Source organism: Salvelinus namaycush, unplaced genomic scaffold (assembly GCF_016432855.1).
Source record: "Salvelinus namaycush isolate Seneca unplaced genomic scaffold, SaNama_1.0 Scaffold97, whole genome shotgun sequence".
NCBI classification, from domain to species: domain Eukaryota; kingdom Metazoa; phylum Chordata; class Actinopteri; order Salmoniformes; family Salmonidae; genus Salvelinus; species Salvelinus namaycush.
The window spans coordinates 35,482-56,107 of NW_024061719.1; the positions used below are offsets into that span (position 1 = coordinate 35,482).

At 44.3% G+C, this 20,626-nt stretch overlaps 1 protein-coding gene across 1 annotated transcript; it reads right to left on the reverse strand.

Annotated features, from left to right (window-relative positions):
* Positions 1 to 574: 574 nt before the first annotated feature.
* tes (testis derived transcript (3 LIM domains)) lies at positions 575 to 19,143 on the reverse strand. Its single transcript, XM_038988156.1, has 8 exons — positions 18,920 to 19,143; positions 8,282 to 8,367; positions 6,611 to 7,115; positions 5,752 to 6,006; positions 5,194 to 5,328; positions 3,903 to 4,118; positions 3,477 to 3,635; positions 575 to 1,753 (listed from the first exon to the last, which is right to left on the reverse strand). The coding sequence occupies exons 1-8, from the start codon at positions 18,944 to 18,946 to the stop codon at positions 1,562 to 1,564; spliced, it is 1,575 nt and encodes a 524-aa protein (XP_038844084.1). The 5' UTR covers positions 18,947 to 19,143; the 3' UTR covers positions 575 to 1,561.
* Positions 19,144 to 20,626: the final 1,483 nt, after the last annotated feature.

Consider the following 20,626-nt stretch of genomic DNA (forward strand, 5'->3'; position numbering starts at 1 on the left):
GATTGAACCCCCCCCCTCCCTAACTATGCACAGACTACTTCTTTATATGGTGTTCCCCTGCTATTGAAAGCATATAGCAAGGGGTTGCTGTGTATGTGTAGAGGTCAGGAGAGGGATAAACCCTACTACTGACTGTAAGCCTAGTGGAGGTGAAACTACGGCATGGGGAGGAAAGCCATTGTTTTGGGCCGGCTGCCACAAAAGACAATGGACCCTGAGAAAAATGGGGCGTCCTTGAATTGTGCACCACTTCCACAAGAGTGGGTGAAACGAAGTCACACTGGGCCTTTTTTCCGGGGGGGGGGGGGGGGGGGGGGGGGGGTCTGTGTCAGAGGTCCCTGTTCCACCCGTGTGAAGTATTGTAGCTGCCACATTAGCATGCTAGCGACACTGGTCCCTGAGGGGGATTGAGTATGCTAGGTAGGAATGCTGGAAAGTGAAAAACACACGCAAGAACATACACACATGCAAGAACACACAACGCAAAGCGTTCAAAGTGGTGTGTCGTTAACGCCTCTAGTAGTGTTGACTGTTAAAGGTCCCGTCTGCCAGTATGAACCAAGCGGGAGACTAATCATTGCAAAAAACTTTATTAGGTTGTTACAGTGTGAGAAAATATAAAGTGCAAGAGAAATAAAGGAAAGCCAATGGCACTTATTGTGAAGACTGCGAGGGAAACCGATTATAATATAAAAGACTGCAGGAAGGAGAGAAGGCAGTAGATAAGTTGACGCCACAGTACAGATAACTACTTGACGATTTCTGATCATTTCATTGGTCCTCCAAAGTCCATCATCGTTTTAAGATGTACTGAAGATATGACATCACATTTCAGTGATGTTGTCCGTAATAAAGTCACTTGTGAAAACCTGCGTTCACAGGGGTTCTCCAGGACTGTGTTGGAGAGAATCAGTTGATCACATTGCATAGTGTGCAGTCTGTTACAACACTGAAAGGCTGCTTCCTGCAGAACAGAAATAGTGCACAAAGTATCACGTATTGTAATACTATTACACTGAAATTGTTAATCATAATACTGCTTAGAGTTCAGTAGTACATTCTAGAGAGAAAGCAGCAGGATTTGAGAACAACCCAAGGAAGGACACTGTTCTTGCCTACTAATGTTCTGTACTATGTCATGGTTCATGTTTTCTGTGGACCCTAGGAAGAGTAGCTGCTGCTGCTTTCGCAACAGCTAATGGGGATCCTGATACAATACCAAAAGATACTTGAGTAGACAGAGTTGAGAATCATTCATAGCTGCTTTAAACTCAGAAGAAGAAAAGTGTTCTGAAACAAAACGCCAACCAAATGAATCTCAGTAAACAAAGAGAAGATGTAGAGGAGAATCTTGTTAAGAGAAGACTAATCAATAGATTTAAGGCATTATTTTCCCCATCCCATCAGGAACTTAGAAACTGAAAATCATTAGCTAAGCTCTTGTGGTCAAGGCAAATGAATAATTCCATTGTAAGACTATTGTTTGTATTCTAGACCAGGCTTAGTTCAAATGACAGTTGTGGTCGGGGAAGGCTGAGCTGCTGTAACACGACGGTCTTCTCTAGGTCATGGTCTTCTTCTTGCACTCGACAGAGCAGAAGAGCATTCCCTGTACGGCCATGAAGCGCTCTCCAATTAGACACTTAGCACAGCAGGAGCACTGGAAGCACTGAGGCTCAGCGTGCCAGTGGAACTCCCCGTAGGACACGCGCTGGGCCTCGGGCTCCACTGGGTTCTGACAGGCCGTACACACCTGGAGAGAGGGGATGTTTGTTTAAAAACACACACACACACGTATCTAGCACAGTTACAGTTGAAGTCGGAAGTTTACATACACTTAGGTTGGAGTCATAAAAACTCGTTTTTCAACCACTCCACAAATTATAGTTTTGGCAAGTCGGTTAGGACATCTACTTTGTGCATGACACAAGTCATTTTCCCAACAACTCTTTACAGACAGATTATTTCACTGTATCACAATTCCAGTGGGTCAGAAGTTCACATACACTAAGTTGACTGTGCCTTTAAACAGCTTGGAAAACTCCAGAAAATTATGTTATGGCTTTAGAAGCTTCTGATAGGCTAATTGACATCATTTGAGTCAATTGGAGTAGTACCTGTGGATGTATTTCAAGACCTACCTTCAAACTCAGTGCCTCTTTGCTTGACATCATGAGAAAATCAAAAGAAATCAACCAAAACTTCAGATTTTCTTTTTTTGTAGACCTCCACGAGTCTGGTTCATCCTTGGGAGCAATTTCCAAATGCCTGAAGGTACCACGTTCATCTGTACAAACAATAGTACGCAAGTATAAACACCATGGGACCACGCAGCTGTCATACTGGTCAGGAAGGAGACGCGTTCAGTCTCTTAGAGATGAACGTACTGTGGTGTGAAAAGTGCAAATCAATCCCAGAACAGCAGAAAAGGACCTTGTGAAGATGCTAGAGGATACAGGTACAAAAGTATCTATATCCACGGTAAAACAGGTCCTATATCGACATAACCTGAAAAGCCGCTCAGCAAGGAAGAAGCCACTGCTCCAAAACCGCCATAAAAAAGCCAGACTACGGTTTGTAACTGCACATAGGGACAAAGATCGTACTTTTTGGAGAAATGTTCTCTGGTCTGATGAAACAAAAATAGATCCGTTTGGCCATAATGACCATCGTTATGTTTGGAGGAAAAAGGGGGATGCTTGCAAGCCAAAGAACACCATCCCAACCGTGAAGCACGGGGATGGCAGCATCATGTTGTGGGGGTGCTTTGCTGCAGAAGGGACTGGTGCACGTCACAAAATAGATGGCATCATGAGGGAGGAAAATCATGTGGATATATTGAAGCAACATCAAGACATCAGTCAGGAAGCTAAAGCTTGTTCGCAAATGGGTCTTCCAAATGGACAATAACCCCAAGTATACTTCCAAAGTTGTGGTAAAATGGCTTAAGGACAACAAAGTCAAGGTATTGGAGTGGCCATCACAAAGCCCTGACCTCAAATTGTGGGCAGAACTGAAAAAGCGTGTGCGAGCAAGGAGGCCTACAAACCTGACTCAGTTACACCAGCTCTGTCAGGAGGAATGGGCCAAAATTCACCCAACTTATTACGGGAAGCTTGTGGAAGGCTACCTGAAATGTTTGACCCAAGTTAAACTTAAAGGCAATGCTACAAAATACTGAGTGCATGTAAACTTCTGACCCACTGGGAATGTGATGAAAGAAATAAAAGCTTAAATAAATCATTCTTTACTATTATTCTGACATTTCATATTCTTAGAATAAAGTGGTGAGCCTAACTGGCCTAAAACAGGGACTTTTTACTATGATTAAATGTCAGTAATTGTGAAAAACTGTTTTAATGTATTTGGTTAAGGTGTGTGTAAACTTCAGACTTAAAACTGTATCTCATGTATACAATACACATTGTACAGGGTATCACCCACGTACTGCACACACTCTCCCTCTCTGTCCTTACCGCGGCGTGGCTCTTCATGTAGCAGGGCTTGCAGACAGGCTTGTTGTTCTCCATAACGTACGTCTCTCCAGCCAGCACACAGTCACAGTCAAAGCAGCAGAAGTGCTTCAGATGCCAGTTCTGGTCCTCGGCCTGCGTGTACTCATTACTGAAGATCAGCTGCAGACACACAGACAGACACACAGACCAGGTTAACATGGGGAGGTAGAATTGGGAATGGATTCTTTTAGTTTTCCTCTCATATTTAAAAATATACTCCAGCTCTGACATTCTTGCTCCACAATGTGTTTAATGGATCTCAAACATATACTCATCACAGCCTCCACCGCTGGGCTTCTCGCTGTCTCCTTAGTGGCGTCTGTGGTACAGCTGTCCCTTCTTTGCTCACCTCTGACCCCTCTCATCCCTGCCTACCCAACCCCTCACCTCGTCACAGCCCCCGCAGCGTGGCTTCTCACTGTCTCCGTAGTGGCGTCCGCAGTACAACTGTCCCTTCTTCCAGAAGTAGATCATGTCCACCAGGAGCTCTGAGCAGGTGCAGCACACAAAGCAGGCTGGGTGCCACAGATTGTCATAGCCAGCACGCTCTGCATACACCGCAGGCTCACCCTGACGCATGGGCAGCTGGCACTGGTGGCACGACTGAAGAAGGGGAATGGGGATAGAAGGAGAAGGTGACAGGAAGGAGGAATACAAGAGAAAAGACCTTCGTTAGCAATGCCCTCACTAAAACAATGGCCCTGTAGCACAGCCTCATCCTGATATTTTATGCCATTATAAACTTAAACTGCATAATGATGATTATGATTTAAGACACTGCCTGACAGCTCCCATAAATCTAAATATTAATTCAGTTGGAATAACTAACTGCATATGGGGAGAGATGGGTAGAAAGACAGACGGGCAGTCTGTAGGGGTTTGCATGAGCCAAAACTCTGTTTAGATGGAAACATTTTTCAGTCACGCTTCAAAACCATACTAAACAAATCAACATGCAAAACTATTCACTCATATTTTCACTTCTGGCTCCGTCTTGTGGCCAGTTGAATGTCTGTCCTCATTCTACAATATTCAACAGTATTCTCTGCTGAGAATATACATTTCAACTAAAATGTGAGACTGTTCTACATTTCAACTCCAGCATATTTTCCTTGAATATATGGACATTGAACGAGAGAGAGCGACAGAGAGAGAAAGAGTGTGCACGCATGAGAGAGAGGTAGAGACTGTATCCATGCCAATAAATATACACAATATGAAAAGCTTGGTTCTAGCATCAGTGACTGGGACATATACTTCATATGAAAGTTAGTTGAAGTATAGTTTGACAACACACACTTCCCTTCTGTTATCATCAGAGTTCATCTACGGCTTCTCGGAGAGAATCACTCCCTTGTTCAGTCATTCTCTAGTCTCTAATCTAATCGTAGCTTCACAAAGCCACGTGTCTGAAGTGAGTCTGACAGTGAGGGGGGACGGGACGGTCATATGCTTCCAGGGCTCTTAAATCCATGATGAGAGAGGGCATAGGAACGAGACCAAAAATCAGGGAACCAGAATGCACCAACAGTGACTAATCAAAAGGCTCTCTTTAATATCCATGATGAAGGAAGAGAGAAAGGACATACAGTAGGAAGGAAGGGGACCAAATCTGAGGATAACAACCCACTGTCAGTTGGTCACAATATCTCACGCTTCGATCGGAGGGTATACTTACATAGTGTCCACAGGGTCCAGCCAGGTGATCTCCAGGGGCTCCCGGAGTACCCATGGCCCCAGCGGTGGCAGCAGTGCCCATGTCTCCTGGTCCACCTTCTCCTGCCCCAGGGTAACCTCCAGCCCCCATCCCAGGCTGAACCTGTTCCACTAGCCCGAGTATACTCCCAGACCCAGGTCTTGTTCGATGACCAGGACCTCCAGGCCCAAAGGCTCCCCCAGCCCCAACTCCAGGCCCAAAGGCTCCCCCAGCCCCAACTCCAGGCCCAAAGGCTCCCCCAGCCCCAACTCCAGGCCCAAAGGCTCCCCCAGCCCCAACTCCAGGCCCAAAGGCTCCCCCAGCCCCAACTCCAGGCCCAAAGGCTCCCCCAGCCCCAACTCCAGGCCCAAAGGATCCCCCAGCCCCAACTCCAGGCCCAAAGGATCCCCCAGCCCCAACTCCAGGCCCAAAGGATCCCCCAGCCCCAACTCCAGGCCCAAAGGATCCCCCAGCCCCAACTGGAAGCCCAGGGGCTCCCATCCCACGTCCTCCCATGCCTGGCGCTCCCTGTCCTGGTACTCCCTCCTGACCCGGAGCCTGACCCATCATCTCCTCAGGCAGTTTGATGTCTCCCACTCCCAGGGCCTCGTCCTTGTACTTGCGGACGTACTGCTGCATCTGTTTGACCTCTGCAGGGGTCAGCTCGTGGCACTTGGCCGGATCCTGGTCGTGCTCCGGTAGCTGCACTGCCATCTGTTGCCGGCGGTAGGCTGCACCCTCCGTGCCCGCTATGGGACGCCTCTCTGGGGGCAGGAGCTCGATGTAGCGTACCGCCTGACGGTCAATTGGAGAGCAGAGGAGAGAGAATTAGGACTTTGTTAAGGGAGGAGAAGAGAGAGAGGGGGAGGGAAAGACATGGAGAAAACAATGGACAAAAACGAGGAAATGGAAAGAGGGAGGAAGAGTCATTGGAACAAACAGAGAAAGTGAAAACAAAAAGATAGATACAGAGAGGCAGTGAAGATCTAACTCAGTCTTCCCTGGGCTTGTGACTAAAATTAAGCCGTGTTGCTGTGCTGATCTTGTTAAGGGAGCGATTGGGAGAGGCAGCCAGTTGTTATAGGACATCTTACAACCTCTCCCTAACTACCACTACTTAACACATACTTGAAGGATATGAAAAGATAAAGTGTGACCTCTAGTGGACAGTCTTTCTAGTGATTAGCCTGGTTAAATCAGACAACCTAAATCAGACTGAACCTACTAACATTTGTTTTTTACTAGGCTAGGCCATGATGACATTCCTTACAGAAACAATACCGGCAAAGTTCTTCCAGACCGGTGTTCTCAACCCTGGGATTATCATAGGTATTCTAATTCTATGATACAGTAGTTTTACTGTTATGTTACTGAAGATAAACTGTAGTTATACCCTTACCATGTACTGTTTCACCCCTGGAGGAGCCCACTCGTAGGTAACAGACTTCATGGGCACGGCATCCTTCCTGACTGGTACGACATTGGCTGACACAGCAGTGGCTCTGATTGCCCCAGGTTTGGGCATGGTAGCGGGTCCAGCCCCAGCTCCACCTCCGGTCCCAGCACCATAGCTAGCCCCAGCTCCGGCCCCAGCCCCATTACCAGCTCCAGCCCTGGGCCCAGTTCCAGCCACATAGCCAGCTCCATCCCCATAGCCAGCATTGGCTGGCACATTGTGGGCAGATTGGGGACTGTATGGAATAGCGGTTCCTGATATGGGACTGGCAGAGATGGAGAAGGTGACCTGGTTGCCCTTGTACGTGGGTACACCGTCAGTTTTGAGCTTGGCAATGAGGCCAGTGTACTTGGTATCCTCGAACAGCTTGCCCACCTTCCTGTTATCATCAGAGTTCATCTGCACATCGTGGTCCGTAAGACCACACTTACAGTTCCGGCAGATCTTTCTGTGATGGGAAAAGTCAATGGGGAATAGGTTAGACGTATGGTTGGGTCTAAGTACTCTCAAAAATGTCTAGGTTTCCTTTATGATCACCTAACCAGGAAAACCTCTACCAACTGGGCACAGACTTGAATTCAATATCTATTCCACGTTGGTTCTATAACATTATATTGATATGACATGGAAACAATGTTCAACCAGCGTGTGGCCAGTAGGTAGGCCATACAACCCTGAAACTCATCGCTGAACCTCCACTGCTTTTAAAAATATATATTGTTTCCTTCTAAGCAGGGACTGATTTAGACCTGGGACACCAGGTGCATGCAATTAATTATCAGGTAGAAGAGAAAAGCAGCAGGCGCCGGACTTCATAGGGTAAGAGTTGAGTCCACCTGCCCTATAGCGTAAAGCAAGTCAAAGGTCCAGGAGTTTAGATAGATACCCTATTGCTTTCACATCTTTTCAGATCAGTGGTCATGGAAGAGAAGAGGAATAAGAAATATTCAGGACTTTTGGGAAACAGTCAAAAGCTTGTGAGTAAGTGGAGTTGTGGGAGGCAGGATACTGGACAAGTGAGGTCACCACACTTCTGCTAAGGTGGGATGAGTGATGTCGTCACCTTAGGATCAAATTACATCAAACCCAGAATATCTTTCCTGTTCCGTTCTTATTTCCACAGACTGGGCTTGCCCTGCATGCCTGACCATGACCAAGATGGAAGGAATTGTGGCGGTTAGGTGTTGCCATAGCAACTGGCCACTGCAGTAGGCACTGGGGCACCTGTTGTGATGTCTTCAGGAAAGCTAGCTGAGTGTGGATAATTGTCAGGGGAAGCGGGAAGGCTGCCTTGACTTGAGAGGACAGTGGGGGACAACTATTTTCATGAGGCATTGGTCCAGATAAAGACTGCATTGTAAGTCCAGAAATCAGACAGGAAGTCAAAGAAATGTAGGACATTTCAGTTCAGTCAAATTTAAGAGCACAAAAACTGTAATAGTAGACAACAATGATCGGTTGCAACATGCTTTCAGGGCCCGTGGCTTTCCCTGTTGTGAAGCTAAGAGAAAATAAGCATTGTTGTTGTTGTCCCCATCGGGTCTGGATTATCTTGAATTCAATATATGAAAAATTATAATAAGTACACCGCAGAGACAACAATACAGTACAAACCTCCAGAAGTGTAGCTCAAACCCCTCACACTTGTCCTTGCATTTCAGACACGCCGCCCCGGCGCCGATCTCGTGGCCCAGGGTCATCTGCCAACAGACAGAACACAGCACATTAATTAAGACGTATGCGGTCTTGAGAAACTCCTTCATACCAGCCAGGGCTTGATATTTACTGTAGTTCATATGGTGCAGTCACTATTTTGGCTTAATTGTTTTTGGGATGGCCTTTTCAAATACCCTCGTTAGCAGAATCTGCAACGTTCTGTTGGTGTACAGCGTCACCTTGACATTTGCGTATAAAACAGACCTAACAACAAATAAAAAAAAAACAGAAACTGATGTCCCATTAATCCCTAATCCCCCCTCAGATATATTCCAGATTTGATGTGTCAAGCAACAGCCTACTTTTCTCAACCATTCTGCATGCATTCTCTTCTGTTCTGATTCGTTTACCTCCAGTGCCCATTTTGGATGTTAGGCTACTTGCCAACTAAACAAGACTCACTAGGCTATAGGCCTAATTCCAGAGTTTATAGTCACAGCGCATACTGTAGAATCCCCTTCCCCCTTCACATTCGTATCACTCAGACTAACTTCTCTACTTCAAACACCAGTGTTGTCCGTCTTGCACGTCACTGCTGTCTGAGCCCTTATACGGTCAAGCAATCGACAATGCTGAAAGAGAGCCCCTCTCCAGGGTTGAGCCCCTCTCCAGGGTTGCATCCCAAATGCCACCCTTTTCCCTATACAGTACCCTATGGGCCCTGGTCAAAAGTAGTGCACTACATAGGAATTAGAGTGCCATTTGGGACGCAAAAATACACTCTCCTGTTTGGTGAAGGCCGTTTTTGGCTTAGGGAGCCCTGAAAGTGCAGCAGTGAGCCCCCCTCGGCCTTTGGGAATGAGCAGCCGGCCTCTACAGAGGAATGCCAAGCCAGACTAGAGCATGACCTGTAGATAATATTTACATTAACCATCACCCCCTTTTCTCCACTTAAAGCTGCAATGTCACTTTTTGGGCGACCTGACAAAATTCACATAGAAATGTGTGTTGTAGTATAGGTCTGTCATTCTAGTAGAAAGCAAGTCTAAGAAGCGGTAGATCTGTTCTGTGCGCTATTTCTATACTTCCCATTTTTAAGTTGACTTTTTTGCGTCTTTTACTTTCGGTTTGGTGCACCAGCTTCAAACAGCTGAAAATAGAATATTTTTGGTTATGGAAAATAGATTTCACAGGGGTTTAGATGGTACAATGATACTACACTATAGTTGCTTGTTGTCACAAACTGAAATTAGGCGAACTATTCGAATTTTATCGACCAGGAAATGGCAGAGATATCTGCATAGTGCATCTTTAACAAAAGTAAATGATTATAAAGAAAGGGAAGCCAAGCGATTGGTGAGTCAGACATACAGTTGAAGTCGGAAGTTTAACACTTAGGTTGGCGTCATTAAAACTCCCTTTTCAACCACTCCACACATTTGTTAACAAACCATAGTTTTGGCAAGTTGTTCATGACACAAGTAAGTTTCCCAACAATTGTTTAGACAGATTATTTCACTATATCACAATTCCAGTGGGTCAGAAGTTTACATACACTAAGTTGACTGTGCCTTTAAACAGCTTGGAAAATTCCCAAAAATGTCATGGCTTTAGAAGCTTGATAAGCTAATTGACATCATTTGGAGGTGTACCTGTGGATGTATTTCAAGGCCTACCTTCAAACTCAGTGCCTCTTTGCTTGACATCATGAGAAAATCAAAAGAACTCAAACAATAGTACGCAAGTATAAACACCATGGGACCACGCAGCAGTCATACTGCTCAGGAAGGCGACGCGTTCTGTCTCCTAGAGATGAACGTACTTTGGTACAAAAAGTGCAAATCAGGAGGAAACGGGTACAAAAGTATCTATATCCACAGTAAAACGAGTCCTATATCGACATAACCTGAAAGGCCACTCGGCAAGGAAGAAGCCACTGCTCCAAATCCGCCATAAAAAAAAGCCAGACTACGGTTTGCAACTGCACATGGGGACAAAGATCGTACTTTTTGGAGAAATGTCCTCTGGTCTGATGAAACAAAAATAGAACTGTTTGGCCATAATGAACATCGTTATGTTTGGAGGAAAAAGGGGGAGGCTTGCAAGCCGAAGAATACCATCCCAACCGTGAAGCACGGGGTGGCAGCATCATGTTGTGGGGGTGCTTTGCTGCAGGAGGGACTGGTGCACTTCACAAAATATATGTCATCATGTGGGAGGAAAATTATGTGGATATATTGAAGCAACATCTGAAGACATCAGTCAGAAAGTTAAAGCTTGGTCGCAAATGTGTCTTCCAAATGGACAATGACCCCAAGCATACTTCCAAAGTTGTGGAAAATGGCTTAAGGACAACAAAGTAAAGGTATTGGAGTGGCCATCACAAAGTCCTGACCTCAATCCTATAGAACATTTGTGGGCAGAACTGAAAAAGCATGTGCGAGCAAGGAGGCCTACAAACCTGACTCAGTTATACCCGCTCTGTCAGGAGGAATGGGCCAAAATTCACCCAACTTATTGTGGGAAGCTAGCTAGGAAATCTACCTAAGTTAAACAATTTAAAGGTAATGCTACCAAATACTAATTGAGTGTATGTAAACTTCTGACCCACTGGGATTCTGATGAAAGAAATAAAAGCTTAAATAAATCTCTATACTATTATTCTGACATTTCACATTTTTAAAATAAAGTGGTGATCCTAACTGACCTAAGACAGGGAATTTTTACTAGGATTAAAATGTCAGGAATTGTGAAATTTAGTTAAAATGTATTTCAAAGATTTTACTGAGTTACAGTTCATATAAGGAAATCAGTCAACTGAAATAAATGGAGGCCCTAATCTATGGATTTCACATGACTGGGAATACAGATATGCATCTGTTGGTCAGATATTTCTATTTCGGATTATTCAAGATGGCATAGCAGTCAGACGTCATTTTGTCCTCGTATTGTCGTGTCCTGTATGTATATGTATATGTGTATATATATATATATATATATATATATATTTACACCTTTCTTCACATATCTTTTATATATTTTATTATCCAAGAACAACTACAAAAAGCTTTCCTGCAACCCGCCTCACCAATTACAAAAAAAGAGTATTATTTACCTCAAATCTGAAAATCCACAATAGAAGCTAGCCAGAAGCTAACCAGAAGCTAGCCAGAAGCTAACCAGAAGCTAGCCAGAAACTAGCCAGAAGCTAGCCAGAAGCTAGCCAGAAGCTAGCCAGAAGCTAGCCAGAAGCTACCCAGAAGCTACCCAGAAGTTAGCCGGTTTACTGGCTAACGTTAGTATTTCAGCTAACCACGTTATGTGGTCATCAGCCATTCCTTTAGCTCGATAATCTATCGGCACTTTTGTACAACGCGACTCAGACCAGAACATACCGGACCTATTTTTCTCAATACCCCCGGATTTCAACCGCAAGCTCTGGACATTTACACCTTGATTTCGCAGCTAGCTAGCTGCAAACCGTGTGTCTATTGGCTAACGTCGATCCCGGAGCAAACTTAAATTATTCCGGAGCTAGCCAGCTGAAGAGTTCCATCAGCCATTCCTGGGCTACAATCACCTATCCGGACCCGTTTTACTACAAATGCGGAGCCCCACCGGGCCTTCACGACTGACTACCGACGTTATCTGCCCGAGGGAGTTATCCAACTGGCACCTCCGTCGCGACGTTACCTGAACGCTCATCTGGGGCCCGCTAATCGTTAGCTGTCTTATCGGCTGCTATCTGAATAAGTATATCGGACAATTTTTCTTGGGTCACTATAACTATATCTATTTTGCCAATTGGATTGATCCACTCTACCACACTAATCTACCGACGGAAACGCACGAGGTGACTAAAAATAGACATCCATCCTATGCTATCTTGCTACCGATAACCAGCTACCCGGCCAGCTGTCTGGATCACCGTGACCCCAACCAACCTCTACTCACTGGACCCTTATGATCACTCGATTAAGCATGCCTCTCCTTAATGTCAATATGCCTTGTCCATTGCTGTTCTGGTTAGTGTTTATTGGCTTATTTCACTGTAGAGCCTCTAGCCCTGCTCACTATACCATATCCAACCTTTCAGTTCCACCACCCACATATGCGATGACATCACCTGGTTTCAATGATGTTTCTAGAGACAATATCTCTCTCATCATCACTCAATACCTAGGTTTACCTCCACTGTATTCACATCCTACCATACCTTTGTCTGTACATTATTCCTTAAACTATTTTATCGCCCCCAGAAACTTCCTTTTACTCTCTGTTCTAGACGTTCTAGACGACCAATTCTCATAGCTTTTAGCCGTACCCTTATCCTACTCCTCCTCTGTTCCTCTGGTGATGTAGAGGTGAATCCAGGCCCTGCAGTACCTAGCTCCACTCCTATTCCCCAGGCGCTCTCTTTTGATGACGTCTGTAACCGTAATAGCCTTGGTTTCATGCATTAGAAGCCTCCTCCCTAAGTTTGTTTTGTTCACTGCTTTAGCACACTCTGCCAACCCAGATGTTTTAGCCGTGTCTGAATCCTGGCTTAGGAAGACCACCAAAAATTCTGACATTTTCATCCCTAACTACAAGATTTTCAGACAAGATAGAACGGCCAAAGGGGGCGGTGTTGCAATCTACTGCAAAGATTGCCTGCAGAGTTCTGTTTTACTATCCAGGTCTGTTCCCAAACAATTTGAACTTCTACTTTTAAAAATCCACCTCTAAAAACAAGTCTCTCACCGTTGCCACCTGCTATAGACCACCCTCTGCCCCCAGCTGTGCTCTGGACACCATATGTGAACTGATTGCCCCCCATCTATCTTCAGAGCTCGTGCTGCTAGGCGACCTAAATTGGAACATGCTTAACACCCCAGCCATCCTACAATCTAAGCTTGATGCCCTCAATCTCACACAAATTATCAATGAACCTACCAGGTACCACCCCAAATCCGTAACCACGGGTACCCTCATAGATATCATCCTAACCAACTTGCCCTCCAAATACACCTCTGATGTTTTCAACCAAGATCTCAGCGATCACTGCCTCATTGCCTGCATCCGTAATGGGTCAGCGGTCAAACGACCTCCACTAATCACTGACAAACGCTCCCTGAAACACTTCAGCGAGCAGGCCTTTCTAATCGACCTGGCCGGGGTATCCTGGAAGGATATTGATCTCATCCCGTCAGTAGACGATGCCTGGTTATTTTTTTTAAATGCCTTCCTCACCATCTTAAATAAGCATGCCCCATTCAAGAAATTTAGAACCAGGAACAGATATAGCCCTTGGTTCTCTCCAGACCTGACTGCCCTTAACCAACACAAAAACATCCTATGGCATTCTGCTTTAGCATTGAACAGCCCCCGTGATATGCAACTTTTCAGGGAAGCTAGAAACCAATATACACGGGCAGTTAGAAAAGCCAAGGCTAGCTTTTTCAAGCAGAAATTTGCTTCCTGCAACACAAACTCAAAAAAGTTCTGGGACACTGTAAAGTCCATGGAGAGAACACCTCCTCCCAGCTTCCAACTGCACTGAAGATAGGAAACACTGTCACCACCGACAAATCCACTATAATTGAGAATTTCAATAAGCATTTTTCTACAGCTGGCCATGCTTTCCACCTGGCTACCCCTACCCCGGTAACAGCACTGCCCTCCCCTCAGCTACTCGCCCAAGCCTTCCCCATTTCTCTTTCTCCCAAATACAGTCAGCTGATGTTCTGAAAGAGCTGCAAAATCTGGACCCTTACAAATCAGCCGGGCTAGATAATCTGGACCCTTTCTTTCTAAAACTATCTGCTGAAATTGTTGCCACCCCTATTACTAGCCTTTTCAACATCTCTTTCGTGTCGTCTGAGATTCCCAAAGACTGGAAAGCAGCTGCGGTCATCCCCCTCTTCAAAGGGGGGGACACTCTTGACCCAAACAGCTACAGACCTATATCTATCCTACCCTGCCTTTCTAAGGTCTTCGAAAGCCAAGTCAACAAACAGATTACCGACCATTTCGAATCCCACCATACCTTCTCCGCTATGCAATCTGGTTTCAGAGCTTGTCATGGGTGCACCTCAGCCACGCTCAAGGTCCAAAACGATATCTTAACCGCCATCGACAAGAAACAATACTGTGCAGCCGTATTCATTGACCTGGCCAAGGCTTTTGACTCTGTCAATCACCACATCCTCATCGGCAGACTCGACAGCCTTGGTTTCTCTAATGATTGCCTCGCCTGGTTCACCAACTACTTCTCTGATCGAGTTCAGTGTGTCAAATCGGAGGGTCTGTTGTCCGGGCCTCTGGCAGTCTCTATGGGGGTGCCACAGGGTTCAATTCTTGGACCGACTCTCTTCTCTGTATACATCAATGATGTCGCTCTTGCTGCTGGTGAGTCTCTGATCCACCTCTACGCAGATGACACCATTCTGTATACTTCTGGCCCTTCTTTTGACACTGTGTTAACAACCCTCCAGGCGAGCTTCAATGCCATACAACTCTCCTTCCGTGGCCTCCAATTGCTCTTTTATACAAGTAAAACTAAATGCATGCTCTTCAACCGATCGCTGCCTGCACCTGCCCGCCTGTCCAACATCACTACTCTGGACGGCTGACTTAGAATATGTGGACAACTACAAATACCTAGGTGTCTGGTTAGACTGTAAACTCTCCTTCCAGACTCACATCAAACATCTCCAATCCAAAGTTAAATCTAGAATTGGCTTCCTATTCCGCAACAAAGCATCCTTCACTCATGCTGCCAAACATACCCTTTTAAAACTGACCATCCTACCAATCCTCGACTTCGGTGATGTCATTTACAAAATAGCCTCCAAAACCCTACTCAATAAATTGGATGCAGTCTATCACAGTGCCATCCGTTTTGTCACCAAAGCCCCATATACTACCCACCACTGCGACCTGTACGCTCTCGTTGGCTGGCCCTCGCTTCATACTCGTCGCCAAACCCACTGGCTCCAGGTCATCTACAAGGCCCTGCTAGGTAAACGTCCCCCCTTATCTCAGCTCGCTGGTCACCATAGCAGCAACTACCTGTAGCACGCGCTCCAGCAGGTATATCTCACTGGTCACCCCCAAAACCAATTCTTCCTTTGGCCGCCTCTCCTTCCAGTTCTCTGCTGCCAATGACTGGAACGAACTACAAAAATCTCTGAAACTGGAAACACTTATCTCCCTCACTAGCTTTAAGCACCAGCTGTCAGAGCAGCTCATAGATTACTGCACCTGTACATAGCCCATCTATAATTTAGCCCAAACAACTACCTCTTTACCTATTGTATTTATTTAGCTCCTTTGCACCCCATTATTTCTATCTCTACTTTGCACATTCTTCCACTGCAAACCAACCATTCCAGTGTTTTTACTTGCTATATTGTATTTACTTCGCCACCATGGCCTTTTTTTATTTATATATTTTGTTTGCCTTCACCTCCCTTATCTCACCTCACTTGCTCACATTGTATATAGACTTATTTTTCTCTGTATTATTGACTGTATGTTTGTTTTACTCCATGTGTAACTATGTGTTGTTGTATGTGTCGAACTGCTTTGCTTTATCTTGGCCAGGTCGCAATTGTAAATGAGAACGTGTTCTCAACTTGCCTACCTGGTTAAATAAAGGTGAAATAAAAAAAATATAAAAAAATATATGCATCTGTAGGGGTGTGGATCAGGAAACCAGTCAGTATCTGGTGTTACCACCATTTTCCTCATGCAGCACAATACATCTCCTTCACATAGAGTTGATCAGGTTGTTGATTATTGCCTGTGGAATGTTGTCCCACTCTTCTTTGCTGGATATTGACAGGAACTGGAACACGATGTCGTATGTCGATTCAGAGCATCTCAAACATGCTCAATGGGTGACATGTCTGGTGAGTATGAAGGCTATGGAAAAACTGGGACATTTTCAGCTTCCAGGAATTGTGTCCAGATCCTTGCAACATGGGCTGTGCATTATCATGCTGAAACATGAGGTGATGGGGCGGAGGAACGGCACGACAATGGGCCTCACGATCTCATCACGGTATCTCTGTGCATTGAAATTCCAATTGATAAAATGCAATTGTGTTTGTTGTCCATAGCTTATGCCTGCCCATACCATAACCTCACCGCGGGACACTGTTCACATCAGCAAAATGCTCACCCACACAACACCATACACGCTGCCATCTGCCCGGTACAGTTGAAACCGGGATTCATCTGTAAAGAGCACACTTCATCATGCCAGTGGACATCAAAGGTGAACATTTTCCCACTGAAGTCGGTGACGACACCAAACTGCAGTCAGGTCAAGACCCTGGTGAGGACAACAAGCACACAGATGAGCTTCCCGGAGTCAGTTTCTGACAGTTAGTGCAGAAATTCTTCAGGTTGTGCAAACCCACAGTTTCATCAGCTGTCTTTGTGGCTGGTCTCAGATGATCCCGCAGGTGACGAAGCCAGATGTGGAGGTCCTGGGCTGGCGTGGCTACACGTGGTCTGTGGTTGTGAGGCCGGTTGGACGTACTGCAAAATTCTCTAAAACAACGTTGGAGGAGGATTACGGTAGAGAAATTAACATTAAATTCTCTGGCAACATTTCTGATGGACATCCCTGCAGTAAGCATGCCAATTGCACACTCCCTCAAAACATCTGTAGAATTGTGTTGTGTGACAAAACTGCACATTTCAGTGTGGCCTTTTGTCCCCCAGCACAAGGTGCACCTATGTAACGATCATGCTGTTTAATCAGCTTCTTGATATGCCACACCTGTCAGGTGGATGGATTATCTCAGCAAGGGAGAAATGCTCACTAACAGGGATGTAAAGAAATTATTTCACAACATTTGAGAGAAATAAACTTTTGTGCGTATAGAAAATTTCAGCTCATGAAACACGGGACCAACACTTTACATGTGTTTATATTTTTGTTCAGTATAAATTGTGAATGTTTCCTTAAGTTAAAGTTCTAGGCAACACCCTAGAAGCCTCTCTTCCCAGAAGCCCATTAGGGAGATAATGATCACTTTAGGAAACTGATTAATGAAGATGGATAAGAGTGGACTAGAGCCATATACAGTGGGGCAAAAAAGTATTTAGTCAGCCACCAATTGTGCAAGTTCTCCCACTTAAAAAGATGAGGCCTGTAATTTTCATCATAGGTACACTTCAACTATGACAGACAAAATGAGAAAAAGAATCCAGAAAATCACATTGTAGGATTTTTTATGAATTTTACCAGCAACAGTGTGTGAAAACCTTGTGAAGACTTACAGAAAACGTTTGACCTCTGTCATTGCCAACAAAGGGTATATAACAAAGTATTGAGATAAACTTTTGTTATTGACCAAATACTTATTTTCCACCATAATTTGCAAATAAATTCATTAAAAATCCTACAATGTGATTTTCTGGATTTTTTTTTCTCATTTTGTCTGTCATAGTTGAAGTGTACCTATGATGAAAATTACAGGCCTCTCTCATCTTTTTAAGAGGGAGAACTTGCACAATTGGTGGCTGACTAAATACTTTTTTGCCCCACTGTACATGTAAATAAAATTAACCACATATGTGATAGCAATCTGTCAGTCGATGATGTAGCATGCAGGTCGATGCATGCAAAGTCTGATCAAGGGAACATGAACGATGACACATTGCCATGACGTGTCTCAGGTTGACAAGGGAAAGTAGCCACAGTCCAGAAAATCTGTGAATTTCAAATGTCAGATGATCTTATGAGCAAGGGCCCAAATACATCTAGAGAACTTGATGCCTTCAGAATGCATTAAGAGTTATATTAATGATAGACTCTTTGAAGATAATCGAGCAGACATAAATCAAAACAAGTAGTTTTCTTTGATCAAAGGTCATTAGCAGTTTGACACAATTTTCGGGGTCTTACATTTATGATTAGTGATCTAGTAATTATAGCGGCTTCACGCTGGTAATCTACTGAATCTTAAAGGCCATTACTGCGACGCTTTCCCTTTGTACAAGCGCGTGGACCTTGATGATAGCTGACAGATAAGGGCTGGAATCATGGAGCCCCCACTCCACTCTCATGCCTTAATCGCTCTTAATCTCTTGACAGTTGAATTAACAGAGAATTGTCCTTTGTTATAATGCTATAAATACAATTGAGTGACTCAATCGATGTAGTAGTTATGTGCTTTGTTGTATCTAAACGATGCTGTCTGCTGCATCAGACCGGTATCATTGATGAGTGGTCGCGCGTGGGAGACGGGACGTCCGTCCGCACCTTCAGAATCAGATTATGGAAACATGATATTGAGAACAAGTCACCAATGGTTATGATGCGAACAATGTCAATACATAAATTAGGCCAACTACGGGTTTGTTATATTTGATAAACTGACCTTGCACAGAAGCAAGAAGTTCGAAGGTTCTAGCAATTGGCTACATATTTCTAACACATCTAGTATTTTACAGTCAACGGTAGTCTATGTAGCAAAAGTTACTGGCTTTAATGACAGAACGAGCCATCTTCCTTGCTGACTTTGCTAGCTTGTAGGATACACCTCTAAGGGCGTTGCCATGTCTTATCTGGAACTATACACAGGCATGAGGACTTACCTTCTTGATTTCCTTTTCTACCTCCATTTTCAGTTCCCCGCTGTAGGCTATGCTGGTTTAGACCCGCCGTAAACGTTCAAAATAAACACACAAAAACTTGGACTCACTTCACGTTGACACTTATCTTTAGAAACACAACCGAGAGTTTATCGGTTTTACTCTGCCACCACTTCTTCCGGAACGGTCCCGTTCATTGCTTTGTTACTATGAAAAGCTTCCGCTGTCTACAAGTTCTTAAACTCTGGACCAATTAGAATTGAGTGTGCAACCAATAAAGTACAGAACAGCCAATCATCGATTAGCAAGGGGGGCCTCCTCAACAATAAAACAAAATGAATGAACACGTAAACTACAGTAGTCTAATGGTTAATCCTTTCAAAGCTGTTTTGTTGGGTGTGGCTGTATTGGTTCTGGTGGAGCAAATATATTAGGCAGTCATGAGCCTAATGTTGTTAGTGTTTACAGTCAATGTATATACTATTTACAATTAAATGTGTCCTCTTACAGTATATGCTGATAGTTTTGGGGGGATATTTGATCACATACCAGACAGAGGAGCAGCAACTTGGTATTAACACTTATGAAATGTATCTGTCGTGTGCAACACATTTCACATTTATGACAGAGATTAATAGTATGTCTGTCACGCAGATTATACATCGACCCTCTGGTTGATTGGTTGAGTCTTGACACAGTCATGGATAGCAGCTGCATTTACTGTATAGCTATCCCTCCCAATCTTAAACCTGCACATACTTATCATGCAGATGCAGGAAGTGTGTAGTAATGATGTGGTTTAGAGACATCCTACGTCATGTGCATCTGTTTTGCTGTCCTTTTAAAAGAAGGCCTTGGGTGTTTCACAGCTTGTGGCCTTGTGTAACCGTGTTACAGACAAACTGCAAAACAGGTGGGTATCTAGGCAACTGTATAAATAATCATAAAATCATCATTAGGGGATGATTTGTGTAATTTATCAAACTCATGATAAATTCAAATGACATTTCTTTCAATGCAGGCATGATTTTGTATGCCCTGTCTTTGCCAGTTGGTATGCAGAATAATCTTGCATGTGAGAGAGAAAAAATAACTACAAAACAAAATATTGTTAGACAAAATAAGGTCATGGTTCAAATGCATTCTAACAGGATTTTGTGCGCAGTGCTACTTGACAAATGTATTGCTGTCTTTTAGACAAATGTATTGTGGGTGTGCCTGTCTGTAAGTTAATGATTTACTTCTAGTATGGAAAAACCAACATGTACAGTATCTTTAATCTGTCATTCTTGTTATCAGCTCGATTGCATAAAACAGACTACAGTTACCCTTTTTAGAACATGCACAGAGGAGGGAGGGCAGAGAGATCTGGGAGTGCATACTGTTTCAGTCTCAAATGAGAGGGCCTATATCAACCAAACACGTAGCCTAAATGTAATTGAATAGTTTGTCAAATGATGTCTTAATAATTCAACTGCCTTCCCAGCAAACAATGAATGTTCCTACCTCTTACAGCGTTCCTACAGTAGACACCAAATAGAACCTTTCAATTCATTCTGACAAGAGGAAAAATAATTTGACAAGTGATATTTTGAAAACAAGCAGCCACTGTATCTTCTATTTAATTTTTTGGTACTTTACCCCTTTTTCGTGATTTCCAATTGGTTGTTACAGTCTTGACTCGGGAGAGGCGAAGGTCGCGGCTCCTTT

Excerpts from the sequence above, each read along its gene's own strand:
- tes (XM_038988156.1), bottom strand. The coding sequence starts at position 18,946 with ATGGAGGTAGAAAAGGAAATCAAGAAG. Across the intron at positions 7,116-8,281 it reads TTTGAGCTACACTTCTGGAG|AAAGATCTGCCGGAACTGTA; the intron begins GTTTGTACTGTA and ends TTCCCATCACAG. Across the intron at positions 6,007-6,610 it reads CAGGGGTGAAACAGTACATG|GCGGTACGCTACATCGAGCT; the intron begins GTAAGGGTATAA and ends ATTGACCGTCAG.